Source organism: Eulemur rufifrons, chromosome 10 (assembly GCF_041146395.1).
Source record: "Eulemur rufifrons isolate Redbay chromosome 10, OSU_ERuf_1, whole genome shotgun sequence".
Taxonomy (NCBI): domain Eukaryota; kingdom Metazoa; phylum Chordata; class Mammalia; order Primates; family Lemuridae; genus Eulemur; species Eulemur rufifrons.
Window position 1 is genome coordinate 16,352,208 of NC_090992.1, and position 18,629 is coordinate 16,370,836.

At 46.2% G+C, this 18,629-nt stretch overlaps 1 protein-coding gene across 1 annotated transcript in view; it reads right to left on the reverse strand.

The window, feature by feature from the left end:
- DOCK2 (dedicator of cytokinesis 2) overlaps positions 1–18,629 on the reverse strand; it is a 389,839-nt gene that overhangs the window by 368,160 nt on the left and 3,050 nt on the right. The window contains exon 2 of the mRNA XM_069484225.1: positions 7,560–7,643. Within this exon, the coding sequence (XP_069340326.1) occupies positions 7,560–7,643 (84 nt within the window). The remainder of the gene's footprint in view (positions 1–7,559; positions 7,644–18,629) is intronic.

Here is an 18,629-nt window from a genome sequence, read left to right on the forward strand (position 1 = left end):
TGTTCCCTATGTGGGGAAAAATGAAAAAGAATGGAATAAATGAAGAGTAAAATGGGCTTTTGACTGCATCTGAAATTATTTCTTTTAAAAAAAAGTCTGAAGCAAGCATGGTAAAATTTTAATATTTATCTGAGTCACGAGTGCTTGGAAGTACTTGTTCTTTCCTGTATGTTGAACTATATAATAATACTAAGATCAAATAGAAGATAGTACCTATCAGTGGTTAAGAGTGTGAGCTCTGACTAAAAAGAAACTGCACAGCAAAGGGAACAATCAACAAAATGAAACAAAAACTTAGATTGGGAAAAAAAAATATTTGCAAACCATATATCTGATAAGGGGTTAACACATTAATTGCCATGAGAGTTATATTTAACTCACTCTAGTTTTGACCCTGTGGCCACGTGAAGCATATATAAAATTGTACTTGTTGAAGTTTTTATTGTTACAATTAATACCGACAATTCTAAAAATGTGGATTAAATGAATAGAAGTCAATAAATTTTGTTTTTCTATTTATGTTTACCTTTAAATTATACTCAAAGTTTTTATTCTATTTTCATAATAAAGCACTGTGGCCCCAAGGAAAAGTTTCTGACTTTATAGTGTGGCAGTCAATGTGTCAATATCCAAAATTTATAAAGAACTCACACAACTCAATATATAAAAACAAATAACCCAACTAAAAAATGGGCAAAGACCTGAACAGATATTTCTCCAAAGAAGACATGAAAAATGGCCAACAGGTATATGAAAAGGTGATCAATGTTATTAATTCTTAGGAAAATGAAAATCAAAACCACAATGAGATATCACTTCACACACATTAAAATGGCTATTATCAAAAAGTCAAGAGATAACAAGTGTTGGCAAGGGTGTGGAGAAAAGGGAAGTCTAGTACACAGTGTTGGTGGGAATGTAATTTGGCATAGTCATTGTGGAAAACAGTATAGACATTCCCAAAGAAATTTAAAATAGAACTACCATATGATCCAGCGATCCCTCCTCTGGGCATACACCCAAGGGAAATGAAATCACAGTCTTGTAAAGATATCTGCATTCTCATGGTTATTACAGTGTTATCCACAATAGCCAGGAGATGGAAACAACCTAAGTGTTCACCAGTGGACGAATGGATAGAGATACCGTGGTATAAACAAACTGGAATATTATTCAGCCTTTAAAAAGAAGGAGATCCTACCATTTGCCACAACATAGATGGACCCAGAAGACGTTATGCTAAGTGAAATAAGCCAGACACAGAAAGAAGAGTGTTGCACGATCTCACTTATACACGGAATCTAAAAGAAAAAAAAAATGAGTGAAATATACAGAGGTAGAGGATGAAACAGTGGTTATGGGGGGGAGGAATGAAATGCGGAAATGTAGGTTGGAGGTTACAAGATAACAGATATGTAGGATGAACAAATCTAGAGATCTAATGTACAGAGGAGGTCTATAGTCAATACAATTGTACTGTATTTGGGACTTCTGCTAAATGATTAGATTTTAGCTGCTCAAGCCACAAAAACAAGAGAGACTGAGTAACTATGTGATATGATAGACATGTTCATTTGTTTCACTATAGTAACTATTTTACTATCTATATGTATCCCGTAAGATCATGATGTATCCTTTGAATATTCACAATAAAATTTATTTTTTTTAAAAAAGTGTGAGCTCTGGAATCAAAGCCTGAATTCGAATGGAGATCTGCAACTTAACTGCATTTCTCTAAGCTTCAGTCTTCTCATCTTTAAAATGGGAATAATAGTGCCTCATGTCTCATGGGAATAATAATAGTGTCTCATGAGGCTTAAATTAGATTTAAAATTCAGAGAGTTTGCCCAGTGCCTGGTACATGGTAAGTCTTCAAAAAAGTTCATAGATACCATTCTCTTTTTTAAAAAAATCAATTAAAATAACAATAAAATGCAGAGAAAGTGGGGCATATTTTCTATTTTATAGGCCTATAGACCTATAGATTAGGAATTTTTTTTTTACTGAAATCATTTCAACATATTTTCATAACAACAAAGAAAATGAGACATACCTCAAATTCAACATAATGGAAGTTACTGACATTTTAGCCTCACCCTCATTCAGAACAGAAGAAAACTTCACTTACAAACTCCTGATAATGGAGCAGGACCACTTAAGAAAACAGAGTCCTTTTCACACCATCCTGTCACTAGAGTAGACCTTAACAAAAGACTATCTCCTTGCAAAGTGGTGCTTTAAAAAGATTCCCTGTTAAGTGGTCATAACATCCTCCACTTATCCTAAAAGCAAAGCACCTGGATAGGTCAAGATCACCCTCAAAGGAGTTATCAGTATGGGCACTGTTACATGGCTCTTGGTGTACCTGATTCTGCAAGTGGTAGATTCAAAGCCTCATTGTGCAGGACTCTTTGCAGCCAAACCAACAATGCAGTAATGTACATGTGCTGACTTAGAAAGCACTCAAGATATTTTTAAGAAAGAAGAACAAGTCTCAGAATGATATGCACAGTTGTAATCCCATTTCTAGAAAACAGCAACAACAAAAGCTCTACATTACTTTAAAAAAGCAGAAGATCCTCTATCAATCTCCTCCCTTACCCCTTCTTGTGGTTTTATTTTACTGGTAAGTGAAATCCAAAAGAGCTTAGGGAACCAGTGTAGAAATCCCATTCTCATTCCCACTGAGTGGAACCCCATGGCCCAGACATGCATAGGTATTAGTAAGTAGAATGGGACTTTTCCTGTTGTTCCAAAAAGGAAGAGTCAGATAGTAAATAACTGAGCATGGAGCATGCATCCCCTCTCAGGGACTTATAAAGAAGAATCTAAGCAAGAGGTGCTACCTGCAAGGAGCATCCCTCTGCCACACTCCAAGTGATCAGAAGAGAGGGATAGATGGGGGGCGGTCTTTGGAGGTGGGAATCGTTGCCTTAGAAGGGCATGGGCACAGCTTCTGCACCCCAAAACCACACCAAGCAGGGCATGGGTACATTACAGGTACATCTTCACACAGAGATGTCAGGGACATCTGGCATCTCATTCCCCAGCTACACGGCCCTTTGCACAGTGACTGTGTGATCACTGGGCTTATTTGAGTAGGGAAGAAAAAGAACTGGAGAGAGAGCGTTCCAAACCCCCTCCTTCCTCAGCCCTTGATTAAGCTGGTAAAGGGAGAAGTGGGTGAGCAGTACAGTGGATATGAGGTTGAGGTCTTTTGATGTCATTGACTATCAGGAAAGATGTCAACCCAATATGACAAGAGGAAGTGATTGGGGGAAAAAAGTCACTGCTTTTTTATGTTTGTCCCTTCCATGAGGCATTCCTAGTGCCCAATACACCTGCATTGTTTTCCACCTCTAAAATCAGGACACAGAATGCTTACACTGCCTCTGGGTAGAAAAGGCAGCCTGAGAGATAAAATAGCATTTGGATATGGAAGGTCGAGCACTGGGTACCCTTCTGAACTATGTGAGTTTTTATCACAACAATATATTATCTTTATAATGGGAAGTGAAATTCATCCGTGTCTAAGCTTCCAGGTCAGGTTTTTGTTTTCCCCAGTCATCCAGCTGAGTAGGTTTAGTGTGTAGGGGAGGAAAGGCTGGCCTCACCATTCCAGGCAATCAAAGATTCAGCTTCCAGCTTACCTGGACTGTACCTTAAAGATATATATCTGCCAGTCTCAATGCTACCCTATGTAATGGAGGGAAGGATGGAATTAACCAACACAGAGCCCCTTCTATGAGCCAGGCATGGTGCTACACAGCTTCTCTACTTTCTCTCATTGTATCCTCATAATAAGCTGAGGAGCAAGGTGATGAAAACCCATTTGATTGATGAGAAAACCAAAGCTTACCTACCCAAGATCACTCAGTTAATGGGTAGTGGAAGCAAGGAATAACTTCTGATTTAAAAGCCAATGCTCTTTTCACTTCTTTTATTGGGGATGGTGGGGGAGATTTAAAAACTATTGAAAGCGAGGTGTGGTGGTGCACACCTGTAATCCCAGCTACTTGGGAGGCAGAGGCAGGAGGATCGCTTAAGCCCAGGAGTTTGAGACCACAGTGGGCAGTATAGCAAGACCCAGTCTCTAAAAAACATATATCTATTTTTAAATATTTAAAAACGACTGAAAAATACAAAGAATAAAATAACCATCATTCACATTCCAACTACCCAGAATTAATCATTTCTAACATCTCAGGATATTTGCTTCCAATCTTCAGGACTATACTTTTTTGGTCTAAAATTGATATGTTATTGTAGACAATTTAAACTAAGCAGAAATGTACAAACATAAGACTTAAAAATTATCCCAAATCCCATGACACAGAAAAAGATAAAGCTACTAATATCATTCCAGTCAACTCTTCACTTAGATTTATACACACAGAATGACAGGTAAACAGATAAAGTATGATTTTTAAAATACTCTCATAAAAATGAACATATAGTTAAGATATTATATAAATAAAACTCTCAAATTTAATGTTATTTGTATTAACAGAAGAAAAAAATCAAAGGAAATGTTGAACTTAGATTAAATGTTTCTTTATCTCTAAAACAATTTCCTAAAAACTCCTCTAAAATTAAAATAGTTATGAAAAGCATCAGAAGATGGGAGTGGTTATGTTTTTTAAAAAGTCACACATTTTATTTCTAACTAATATTGATCAACTCTGTGCTGTAGAGATGCCATTGAGTTATCTATTCTCTCCTGTTCTTCTCCCATTTCTTCATTTTATTAGATTCCTTTCCATTGTCGAGGTTCTTAACAATAACATTCTTTTTGGTACATAAATATGACTTTCAATACCAATTTTTATAAATGGATTCATTTGGACACATTGTTCACCACAATTTCCTTTTATCACAGCATTTTAATCTTATATTCTTTTATTTTGACTCATCTCTCAGTTGGCTGGATCTTGGTTTTCAAGAAGTTTTCTACAGGAGGGTTTCACGGCACACCCATGTTCTTTTTCCTACACAGTTTTGACTAATTTTTGACTCACACTGTAGTGTTCATATTTTTTATATTTTTGAAGGAATCATTTTCCAACCAGAATCACAGGCCAAACTCCCCACCTGCAAGGCAGATGCCACCAGGCCTGGTCTCAGACCCCTCTACTGCTCAGCTTCCCTTAGCCACCCAAGGCCCCCGGAGACACCTTAGGATCCCGTAAGTTCCAGTTTGAAAACTCTGTATGGGCATGACTGTAGGTATGAGAAGCCCTGATGATTCACATACTAGTTCTTCAGATAGCTAGAATCATTCTAGCAGACTTCCGAATATTGTATTTTCAAAGGATTCATGAATTAGCAGCCACTTACCAAATTAATACACCCAGCTCTTTCCAGCAAGGTTTTGTGGCTGATGATTACAAGGATACATCGATACAAGACTAATAAAATTGAATTAAAAATGGAAAACCAGAACCAAAGAAAAAATAAAGATATCTCAAAGACGAATGAAGGTGGCTTGGGGCCACCAGTGTCAGCTTCCTGAAGGTCACGGTACCAGGTCAGGCAAAGGTACCAGTAGGCTCTGACCACAGGCAGCCCGTGTGCTGAGTCTATTCCCTGCAGCTTTCTGGCCAAGGAAATTGCACAAAAAGAAGAGGAAAACACTCAACTGAATTTAGAAATGTAGGACAAGGCCTTTGCATTGTTTTGCAGGCACAGGTAGAGGAAAGGGCGCGGGCCTGGGCATCAGAAAACAGCCACTGGCTCCCCAGGTGACCTTCGGTGAGTCACTTCTCATCCCTGAGCCTCAGTTTCCTCACCTGCAAACACGCCTGTTTCTCAGCATTAGCATTCAGTGGCACCTAAGCGACACTGAGGAGGGCTGTTGCTGTTTTCATTCCCATTCTTCACCCTTGGTAGACACTTACAGTTTGCTTTGCTGCCTCTGGGCAGAATTAGATCTGTGAAAGACAGGGTCACACTGCGTGGGAAGCGTCCCCTCACCCCATGCCACTCTCCTCCACTCTGTGTGTAGAAGGGTTTCCTAGGTCCAGCCTGGGATCTTCCCAGGCCTGGAGACTGAAAAGTTTATGGCATCCTCTCATACATAACCCCAAGTAAACATAATACAAAAGCACAAAGTAAACGTGAGAAAAGTGAACAAAGTTCTCAATCCCCCCCATGATGACTCCTTTAAACGTTTTTCAAAATATCGAATATCAAATTAGCTCCCCCCCAAAAAAGGTTTTCTGTTTGCTTGTTTTTTGGGTTGTATCTCTGTATAAGTGCATACATGTTTGTGTTTGTGTGCATGTATTTATGTTTCTGTATGTCTTTGTGTGTGTGTGCATGTTTGTGTATGTGTCCATGCCTGTGTGCGTGTGTGTGTGTGTGTATACACAAATCCGCAGAGAGAGCTGGAGAGTTTTGTCACCTAGGAAGTTGCACACAGCTAATCCAGCACTGGAAATGATACTGCCTGTCCTGTGGGTTGCTGTGAGGAGTGAGTAGCATAATGTGTTATCAAGAACTTAGCACAATGTCTGGCTTGCAGAAAGGACCAGAGATGGCTATTCCCATAGGTAACCTCCCTTTCCATGGCTCCCTGCTTCCCCAAGGGAGGCCTCCTTCACACCTGCCTCCTGCCAGCCCCTTGCTCCTTTCCCAGGGCCTCATCCCATGGATGAGCTGATGGATTAGCTGGGGGCAGGGGCAGGAGGGTGCTCAGCCCACTGCTCTCGTCTTTCTCCTTTGCTCTGGCCAGCCACAGGGAGCATGCGTGTGGTACCTTCCCTGAAGTAGGAGCCACAGGCAGGTCCAGGCAGGGGGAGAACTGTGGTGGCCCATCTGGGCCAGGGAGCAGTAGGAGAGCCTGCCTGATTGTGAGTGACACGTCAGCAAGCTCATTTGGTTCTTATACCTAAGCCATGCTCCCAATATCAAGCTTACCAGTGACATGGGCGATATATTGATTTCCAACTGCCTGACTCATGAGTCCAAGGCCATTAGCCTTTGTGCAAATTTTAAAAAGCATTCCCTACACTGCCACCACCACGGGTGGACACAGCCCAGGGGACACTCGGCTTCACAAGTGGATGGCACCTTTGTGGGAAAAGAAGAGATGCCACTTTGCCCAAGACAGGGCTCCCAGCCTGAGGAGGGGCAGAGCTCCTGCTCCCTGGGCTGGGTGGCTTTGCACAGTAAACACACCACACAATTATGCACAGTTCTCCTGGAATCGGGGTATGACTTACGAGACCCTTCCAAACCCCAATAATGCTTATTTGCCTTTACAATAGTATTGATACTAATAAAGAAGTATATCTAGAAAAAGTCGCAGGCCCAAACAGTCCCACGCTGTGACAAATGGAGAGAAGCATGGCACACATCACACCGCCCAGTTAGGTCTACGCTGTGAAGCACAAGTTTCTAACATGACAAAGCATTTTTGTTCAGTAAATTCTAATTACTAGCATTAGCGAAATGTATCTACACAGACCGCCACAGCTGTAGGTTCAAAGGGAGGGCTGGAGGTGTCTGGAATGTCCTTTGGGCTTCCATCCGCCAAGCGAAGGCAGTGGGTGACTCACCTTCAGAGGCCTCCTGGATTCGCACCACGTCGCCGATCTGCAGGGACAGCTGCGGGGCTCCGCTGCCTTGGAAGTTGTATATGGCTGTGAAATGGAAGAGAAAGTCAGCCAGGTGAGACCCCTGGTCACCTTGAACCCCTGCTCCTTCCTGCTATCCCTGCTGCAAGCCTGTCCCACACCCATGCAGCCCACGTGGGCTAAACAAAACCAGTGCAGAAACCTACCGCCGACCACTGGAGCTAATCCAGAGCTGGCCTGGCTCCCACAGGCCTCCGCGTATTACCCACACCCGGCCTCTCCTCCGCACGGGTCCCACGCTCCAGCCTGAGTGACAAAGAGGCTGTTAATATCATTTACCGTGGACCGACCTCTTCCTGTGCACCAGGCAGTTAAAATGGCAAATCATATGTTACGTGTATTTTGTCGCAATTACAGAGAAGCAACTACACCCTAAGCGCTGGAAGTGAGCGAGGCGCTGTGCTAGGCAGGAGAGGTGCGCGAGTGAGCAGGGCGGCGGGAGGGCCGGGGCGCTGTGGCCTCTGGAAGCCTGTGCCGGCCTTCGGGCCTTCGGCCAGGTGCAGGGTTGAGCTCCAGCTCAGATGCCCCGGGGATCTGTGGCAAAAGTCACTGTGAGCAAGAAGGCACGTGAAGAGCCCGCCATGTAATGGTGCTCTCTGAACAGTAAGCAAAAGACAGAATTAGGCAGAAGGCCCCGCAGCCCAGTGGGAGAAGCTGACAGGCTCACCTGCAATGACTGGCTGGTGGTCGGGGCTGGGGGAGCACAGGTGCCGAGAGTGCACAACACGTGGCACGCAGGACCCACACGTGGGGCCATGGAAGGCTTCCTGGAGGAAGGGGCAGCTGAGCTGGGCCCAGCTCCTCTCACCCCCCTGCCCCGTGCTGTTACGAAGATGGAGCCCGACCAGGAGGGAGGCCCCAGCTGAGCTCCATCGAGAAGGCCCTGGCCCTGCTGCTGCCCACGCGGCAGGCGGTAGCTCCAGTTCCAGACTCCTCCAAACCCTCTCTAGCAGGTGACAGCTGCAAAATGGCCGCACCTTCCCTGTGGTCTGGTTCCCGTGTCTCAGTAGGCATTGCTATGCCATCCTAACCCATCCCACAAGGTGGGTGGGGAGCTGAGATAAGAAGACTCCATTCTAAACAGGTGCTTATTCCTCCCAAAGAGGAACAAACGTGGTTGTGGTCAAGGTTATCTGGAAGGTTGCCGGCGCTCACCCTAACAAGCACTAGTGCTTAGAAAACACTTTATGCCAGACATGGTTCTAAGTTCTCCACGTGCATTTACTCATTTAATCCTCACAATTCTCCTTTCAAGTGGGAAGTATTATTATTTCCAAATTTCAGATGTGGAAATTCAAACACAGAGAGGTTAATTAACTTGTCCAAGGTCACACAGTGCTGGGGCTGGGAGTGCAGGCCCATGCTCTTGACCACTGTTCTACAGGTACATCGCCCCGCAGTTATCTCCTTTTAACTCTGAGGAGAAGACAACAGTCTGAGTCACTAGTGACCAGCGTCCAAATGGACAGTCTGATTCCCACAGGGTGCAGATTATTGTGCATCACAGGTACCACCTCCAAGCTTGAGCTCTCCTTTCATCTCCTCCTCCCCCCTCTTATCTCCTTCCCTCTCTCTTCCCTCCTTCCTCACCCCCACCCGCATCTCCCCAACAATTGTTTGTCTAAACCACATCAAAGAGAGCAGAGGGGTTCAGAAGGAACCCCAGCTCTGCCATTTATTGCTGTGTGATCTCGGGCAAGTGACTTCACCTCTCTGGGTCTCACGTTCTTACAATGGGGATGTTGACAGTAGCTACCTCACAAGGTTATTAGGGTGTTTAAATGGAATTAAGCACAGGGTGTCCTCCCCCTGCCCCTCGCAGGCCAGCTCTATATCCCTAACTTCCCTTTGCGGGCACTCAGAAAGATGGAAAGTCCCCATCCTGAGAGATGATAAAGCTTGCGAGTTAAGAGCCAGTGTCTCTGGGGTCAGGCAGATGTGACTCTTGAGGCCAGTTCTGTCCTTTACTGGCTCTGGCTTCAAGCCCAGGGCTGCAGTGTGCAATTGCCCAGGCTGTGCCCTGCACAAGGCCACCCAGCCGAGAGAGCAGTGAAGCCTACCACCAAACCTGTGATCCACTCGCCAAGGCCTGTGCCCTGTCCCGGTGCTGTGTCCACCGGAGGAGGGGTGTCTTTTTGTAATCCACACAAAGGCACATGAGGGCAGCCTGCCTGGACAAGCAACTTCGTCCCCTGGAGTCTCAGTTTCTCCAACTGTAGAATGCAGGAGATGACAGTCCCTGCCTTATAGGGTTCCTGGGAGGCTCAGCTGAGATTAATGCCTATAAAAGGTGTGACTTCATGTGTGGCCACAGTAAGTGCTCAATAAATGGTAGTCACTTTTCTTTTTATGAGCATCACTTCTGAACAATCCTTCAGAGCTTTATGTCACCTTTAAATCTGCTTCCTTGCGGTTTACAACCAATGGCCCTGTTGGTCAACACTGAATAAAATTAATCGTTTGCCCAAAAGCAAACCTAGGGAGGGCCCTCAGGGGAAGCTGAGGCAGCTCTCCTCCTGCATAAACACGGCCTGTTTCCTCATTCCCGCCACACTTGGCCTGATTTCAAACCCCCTCCCCGCACAGACTGCTGTCATTTGGACATGCTCCAGTTTGCTGGTGTCCTCACTTGGCAGACTCTACTCCCTGTCCTCCAGCCCCAGAGGTCTGCCTGGGGCCCTGGCCATGGAGCTGTGCAGAGCTGTGCAGGAGACAGAAGGGAACCGTCCACAGAATGCACTAGCTGCTGGGGCGCTGGCACATCAGGTGTGTTGGCAGGTACGTGGTGGTGACCATGTCTTGTTCCCTGACGGTCTCTTCCCTCACCCTCTGCCCAGTAACGTCAGGCGAGAAGGTGCCATCAGGTGGCTTAAGATGTCTCGGACAGATCTTGAAACTGGGAATTCAACAAGAAAGTCTGTGTTCAAGCCGAGGACTCTCTGATTACGAAAATGAAAGTAACTCACATGGCCATTTAATTCATTAAATGTATTTCTGCCTTTGCACAAGGGCCTCTTAACGCTCCATTTGGAGCAGAGCAGACCTTACTGACAAAGGAAGTGGCTTTGCATTTGAATACCCAGTTCTGTTAGGTTTTCTAGATGACTAACAGGAAACTTCAAACCAGAATGCCACCCTGCTAGGTTTGATTGCTTATCTGTGACCCTCAGTTTGTTTCTGACCAGTGTGACACGGGCCTAACCATGCCCAACTTCCAGATGAGGGATGGAAATGGCAGAAAAGCAAGAGAAAGAAATCATAGCCTGCCTCGCCCCAGCTACTGTCTGCCCACAGAAGATAGAGGAGTTGGGGGAGGCTGCCCACAGCCCCTCGGGCTGTCCGCCATCCCCGCTCCAGCCTCCCCATCATACAAGGTCTCTGTGCCTCATAGAACACTGACACATTCCCTATGGAAGACTTGATCTTCCCCTGAATAGAAAAACTGTACCCAGGAAATAAAACAGCAGCTACTTAACTGACAAGCCCACCTAGACCAAAGTATTAAATATTCACAGCCAAGTACGAAAAGGATGTTCTCAAGTACCAGAGCCGTCTGGAGTCATTGACTCTAACAAGGACTCTTATATTGGAAATCCCAGGTTGGCAAGCCACCGCAACAGCTCTGGGCCTCTAACAACCCTGGAAATCGAATTCATTGATTAGCTACCAATTCTACCTAAATATATTGAAGTATTCTGTTCATCGGGAGTCCGAATAGAGAGAAGTAAGATGAAAGTAAACATCAGCGTTATAGAGCTGTAGCTCAAAAAGCAACTAGGGAATGGTCTCTGTGCTTTGTGCAATTTTATGAGATAAGTACAATGTTTCCCTTCTATTTACAGATGAGGCAACTAGGGAAGGGGAGGGTAAACAACTTATTCACCTAATTAGATAGATAGATCAATCCAGAAATCTGAATTCTAGCCACTGCACACACTGCTTCCCAAGAAAATGGTAAACATTTATTGAGCACATATTATACACCAAGCACAGACTCCATTGTTTTTTCATCAGATACTCATGTGAACATCTACCATGTACTAGGTGCTGTTCTGGGTCCTGGGGTTACAGTGATAGATAAGGCAGATAAAATCCCTAGCACTTTACTTGTACCAGACCATTAATCTTCACAGTAACCCTCCAAGGTATTATCCTCCATGCAACACACAAGAAACTCAAAGAGAGATTAAGGAACTTGCACATGGCCACACAGCTAGGAAGTGGATTCAAACTCAGACTGGGGTCCACAGTCCCTGCTTCCCTGACCAGCCCACTGCTGATATCACACTCAATTATACACACACTGGACTTCTGTCCTGCCTTTTCCTCCAGCCTCAGTTAGGTTGGAGACTGAGTCTGTCCTGTTGACCACTGAATTTCCAGTGCCTGGACCACAAGAAAAGTGCAATCAATATTTATCGAACTCTTAATAAATACTCGTTGGACTGAAGGAAAAGGAGTGAACACGAAGGGTGGGAATGCCCTCCTTCTGGCTACACTCTTTCTTGCATTTCTTGACCTTGCTTTAAGACATGCTGAGCCAGCATAGCTGCCCAGTGTGAATGCAGCCACCAAGTGCCCTGTGACCCTTCCAGATGGATTCACACCTCCTCTGGGCCCTGCCATTTGCTGACACATTTGAAAACAAAGGCTTCAGCCAACAGCAAGTGTTAATAGAGTTTGGACAAGTGGCTGTATAAGAGGAACAAAAACAATAATGGAGAAAGAGAATGTAATTGCCTGGAGCTCCCTACTCCAGTCCCCTAGCTTCAGGGGCGGGGGGCGGGGGCGGGGGGGTGGCCTTTGGCAGGTCCACTTTGGACTCCAGTGAACCGGCTCATTGAAATGCACAAGCAGTGTGCCTGACGTCTGAACAGGTGTTGACAGCCTCGGCACCGCAGCAACATCCTGACGTTGCACCAGGGAGGGTGAATGCCATGACCCAGCAGAAGCCTCTGGCAGCAACTCCAGAGCTCAAACCCGGATGCAAGTCAGCAGCAAATGTGGCAGAAGGAGCCCAGCCAGAGGGATCCCGGGAGGAGGAGATGTTCCTCCAGCAGCCAGGAGAGAGCAGAGGAATGACAAGAACAGCCACCCTCTACTGAACACTTTTCACGTCCCAGACACTATTCCCCGGGCTTGACACACAGCTGCCTATTTAATCCTCACCACGATTCTTGGGGTGGGTATAGATTCTTGGGGTGGGTATAATTATTATCATCTCTGCTTCACAGATGAGAACACTGAGGTAGTGTAAGATCCCAGGGTGACACAGCGAGGAAAGAGCCGAGCCAGGATTTCCGTGCAGGTAGGTGGGCTCCGGAGCTCCTGCCCTGAGCCATTGCACCATGCTGCCTCTGCCCAGTGGGGCTGGATCTAGCACCGCACTGTGCCAGGTGCTTTAGCCCCTTATGGGATGGTGGTAACAGCCTTATGGGATGCATATTATTGTGCTCAGTTTTTAGTGAGGCACAGTGACATACCCAGCCAACAGGAGGAAAGTTGAGATTCCAACGAGTTCTCTAAAACAGTAACTCTCAACTGAGGGTGGATTTGCCTCACTGGAGACATTTGTCAATGTCTGGAGACATTTTTGTTTGTCTCAACCTGAAGGGGAGGGCGGGAAGAGTAGGTGCTACCAGCATCTGGTGGGTAGAGGCCAGAGATGCCACTAAACATCCTACAGTACACAGGACAGCCCCATAACAAAGAATTACCTGGCCCACAATGTCAGTAGTGACAAGGTTAATGCATTCTGCTCTAAAACATCATGCTGGAATCTCACTCTCCCGCTCCCAGTACTCGTACGGGCACACTCACACACGTTCTCACACACCCCTGCATCGACAGGTGCACACTCACACATACACTGCAGAGCTGGAAGAGAGGCTTTATGATAAAATCGACCAAATCAGCCCGGAATGCAGAGAGTGTCTAACGCTCCGATGGCTCCTGCAGGTCAGAGAAGTGGAGCGAGAGGGGGTGGCTCCCGCTCTCCTGGAGCATCCCTGCAATTGAGTTGAAGAGACAAAATAAACACACAAGAAACAAGGAGCCTCTAAAAAAAAAAAAAAAAAAAAAAAAAAAAAAAAAAAACACGGGCCAACTGCAAGCCACAGCAGCTGTGGCTCTCAGAGGAAAAAAGCGGCCCCATGAAGGAAGTGAGACTGGAGGGAGAGGGAGGGCAGAGGATGGGCGGGCAAGGGGAAGGACGAGAGAGAGCCCCTGAGCAGGTGGGAGGGGTGCGGGCAGCGAGGAGGGAGGGATGGCGGGCAGGGCCACCTTAATGGAATCCCAGGCTGAGAACTGGCAGGCTTGGCACCGTGGCCAGCTGCAGGGGTCCAGTGTCAGGAGAAGAGTTCAGGAGCACTCCAGGGATCGCTGTGGTGCTCTCTCGGGACGAGCCTCCTGACAGGGAAGCGGGTGCGGTAGGAAAATGAAGGCAAGATGGGCGACTCAGTCCATCTGAACCTTATGAGGCCACCAGAACATGAAAACCTCCAACCTCTCCTCTCCCTCCACCCCTTCCCCTGCCCACACATCCATCCGTCTACCCAGCCAGCCATCCAATCAACAACTATCCCTGCACCCATCCATCCATCCACCTATCAATCTACCTATGCATCCGTGCTATCCACCTATCAACTACCAGTTTACCTATTCCTCTATCCAACCAACTACTAACTGAGCACCTGCTCTGTGCTGGAGAAGCATAAGAGACACGGTCCTGCCATCACGGAGCTTATATTCTATGGAAGAGCCCAGATAATTGAACATGAAGCTGCAATGAACAGGATGCTAGAAACAGGTTACATTTCTATGAGACCTCAAAGGTCTCTATGCCTCAATTTCCTCATCTGTGAAATGAAAATAAAAGTTACCAGGCCCTCGGGGTGTCTGTGAGGATTAAACACGATAACACAAGTGCTTTGTAAATGAACTGTGCTATAAAACGGTGAGACAATGATATTATTTTTGACAATGTTGAGACAACTTAGATCGAGGTTTTAACTAGGGAAGTCTTCTATGCAGTTTCCATTCTTCCAGTTGTTCAGACCAAAACCCTTGGAGGCACCACTGACTCCTGTGATTCTCTCATACCCACATCCAGTCCATGAGGAAAATCCCATGTGCTCAACTCACCACACAGACTTCCAGAATCTCAGCACATCTTGCCATCTCCACTGCTCTCCCCCAGTGTGAGCCTGGGTTATTGCAGCAGCTGCCCAACTGGTCTCCCTGCTTCCACATTTAATTGCTCTTTATTAGTCACCATAAATCTGCTAGAAGAAATCCTTTTTACACATAAGACAGGTTGTTCTACGAATCTACTCCAAACCCTGCAATGCCCCATTCAGAGCAAAGCCAAAGTCCTCATAATACCTAAACGGCACTATTCAATGTGACCATCCCCCAGACAATCCACCCCCGACTATTCTGCCCTTGCTCACTCTACTCCAGCCACGCTGGGCTCCCACACGGCAGAGAGGCTTCCTCCTCAGCACTTCTCGTTGGCTATCCATCCTGCTTGGAATGTTCTTTCCTGAGACAACTCCCTTACCGCCACCACAGGTGAGGCAAGCTGCAAACCCCACTTTCCGGGCAAACTCTCAGGGTCCCGCTGGCACTGGGATGCCCCTCTGCTGCAGCCTGCATGCCAGTCAGGTGTCTCTAGGCCTGGCGTTGCCACCAACTAATGCAACCCAACAAGCTCCTACTGATCATCTGCTCTGTGCACACCTTGTGCTGAGTCCTGGGGCATCCATGCAAATCACAGTGTCCACCTAGGTCTCCTTCCACCAGCCTCGTTTAGGCTGTGACCCACGGGGCCAGGTGTGGTCAGGGGAACTCCAAGTGCCCTGGAGCAATGACTCGAGAGGTATCTGGAAAGTGTCCACATTGTTGGTCATCCGCCTTCTCGCCCTCGTTTCTGCCACTGTGACTTTACACCAATGTGGAAGCTGACCTGGTAGGGGCAGGGGGACAAGGGATGACTTTTTCCAAGGAGAACTAAAAACGGAATAAGACTTCAGCAGCTCACAAGCTCAGCCTGACTGTTTTTCAGTTCACACCAATTAAAGGAAGTGGGAAGAAGGGAGAAAGTGCCCATTAAAGGGAACATTTGTTGTGTCTCTACCCAGATTCCTCTGGAGCTGCGTGGTGATAAGCACTGTCGTTCCTCATTTGCAGAACATACGCCGCAGAGCACAGACTGTGGCACCCATGTGCAATTGACTATTAAATTAAAGGCCTGTAAGCTTTAAAAAAAAAACCCAACAGATCCAAAGGTCCAGAAATTAGCAGAACATTATGGTGACTACATTTCCTGTCTTAAAATACAGCAGCAGTATAAGGATGCTGATCTCAGGAGGAAGCACAGCTTAGAAAACACAATCTGTCATTAAGGCTCATTCAAACGCAAACATTATGGTTGGGGGCAAGATGTCCCCCAACTAATGAGGCTCCCATATACCCAGGGATTAGACAAGCTCCTTACATGGATCAAACAGCCAGCCCGGCGGGCACTCCTAAACAACCCAAGTTGCTGAAGCATCAGAAAGTAGGAGGCCTGGGCACCTAAGAATTGGTGGTAGGAAGGAATTAGATTTCTAACTCATATGTTTTTGTTGCACCAGAGTAATTTCTGGGGACCAGTCCAAAAATACAGTGGGCCTCTGTAGCAAAGATACATGCGTTAAGATTCCTCCAAGCATTTCTTTTGGGGTTCTTTTCCCCATTCCTCAGAGGCCTTCTCAGACCATCTGATTTAAGACCCTTCCCTGCAATATTCTCATTCATGGAACAACGTTTCCCTGTTACAATAGCACATATCACACTTTGTAATTATGGGTTTACTCATTTATCCACCAAGTTCTTTTTCATCTTCCCTACTAGGCTATCAGCCCCAAAAGGGCAGGAACCATATTGGCCTAATTCTAGTAATCTTGGTGACTAGTGCAGTACCTGGCACATAAACACAGCAAATGTTTAAGAAATAAATGAAGAATGAATGAGTGAACAAATAAACGAGTGAGTGAGTGAATGGTGCTTTCTATCCTTTTTTCTTAACTGTTGCCTTTGGCAACAAGAGCAGTATAACTGGTCCCTTTGTAGTGGAGTTTTGCCCTGAGTGTGTGTAGGATGCATGTTCCACTCATGCCTCCTACTCAAAGATTCAGTCCCCACCCATGGCTCCTGCTAGACGAGTAACAAGCCATGTGACACACCAACCCACAGCCATAGTGGATTGGACCAGGCAGGGGCAGCACCCTGACCAGAGTTGGGCCCATTCTTAGGCTGACGGTGACCTCTGACTTGGGTGGTCTTTCTTAAAAAGATGAATCAAGCCACCACTCCAGATCTTCTCTTGGGACTTTGAACAAATAGACACAGAGAGAAAACTCAGTGGATACCTGAACTGCAAGGCCATGCAGAGAGGGGTGGGTGGCATGCTGGGTCGTCATTATGGTGTTACAGAATACCAAAGGTAAGAAGGAGCAATGGAATCAGAGGGAGCTGGTGAGGACAGAAAGGAGGACAGAGCCGACATCCCTGGACCGGGGGGTGATTGTGGATTCTTCCATACCCCCCAACCAAGATGTGGAAAAGATCCCTTCTCTGCTTTTGCAGAGCCTGTTATGCTTTCAATTGTCCCTCCCCCGACCTCAGAGAAGCTGGGAAGCCATGAGAGGAGAGGCAGAGGTTTCCAGGGCTGTGTCAGTTCACACCCTTGTGGAGGCTTGGCTGCTCCTGTTTCCTGGATTTTCATGTGATTCCTCTGACCTTTAATACACACCACTTCCCCCTGCCCTCACATGTGCACACACCACACACATTTTAATTGAACTAATTTGAATGGATTGTGTTCCTTGTAACAAGAGCCCATGCAGCAAAGGAGTCCAGCATGCATTGCCCGCTCCAAATCTGTCAATTTCTGCACGGACCAGCTCTGTCCAGGGTCCTGGGCTACAGTAACAGCACCCACATCCCTGGACCAGGGGGTGGTTGTGGATTCTTTCATACCCCCCAACCAAGATCCCTTCTCTGCTTTTGCAGAACCTCTTATGGTTTGAATTGTGCCTCCCCCCACCCTCCAGAAAAAGGGGAGATGTTAGAGTCCTAACTCCTAGTACCTCAGAATGTGACCTTATTTGGAGACAGAGTCTTTACAGAGGTAATGAAGTTAAAATGAGGTCATTAGGGTGAACCCTAATCCGATATGACTGGGTGTCCTTTTTAAAAGGAGAAATGTGGAGACAGACACGCACACAGTGAGAATGCACATGAAGGCGGAGGCAGAGATCAGACCGATACATCTATAAGCCAAAGAATGCCAGAGACTGCCGGTAAGAACAGACTCTTCTCCCCAGCCTTCAGAGGGAACCGCCAAATACTTCCCAAACACCACCACGGCGCAACACCATAACCCGGGACAAGAGAACACCTGAGCTGTAGGGACCAAAATATGCCACCCCAAATACACCACTTTGGCATAAGGATTATATTGAGCTGGAGGCAAATAAGAATCCACAGATGCAGAAAGAAGACTTCCTAGATATTCCTTTATCTAAAACTCCTAAGATACAAGGACTGCCATAAATCTCCTCTCCCAGCTAAGTTTTATGGCCATAAAGAAGACAGAAAGTCAGCTCCAAGACGGACCTTATCTTCCTGAGTGTCCCCCATATGTTTGCCTTCCCACAGTTTGCTGCCCATGGAAGCCTCAAACCCTTTTCCTTTGTCTTGTCAGTTCTCCAAACCTCTATTGTTCCTTTGCTAAGATTCTATAGCAGCCCGAGTTTAAACCACTCCTCTGCGTTACTCATCTCTGTGTACTCCATGTGAAAGTTCAATGAACATGCTAATAAACTTCTGTTTGTTTTTCTCTGGTTCATCTGCCTTCTGTTGGTCTAATTTGCAGGGCCCCAGCCAGAGAATCTAAGATGGGTAACAGAAAGAAATTTGTTCCTCCCCTACAAGCATAACTGAAGT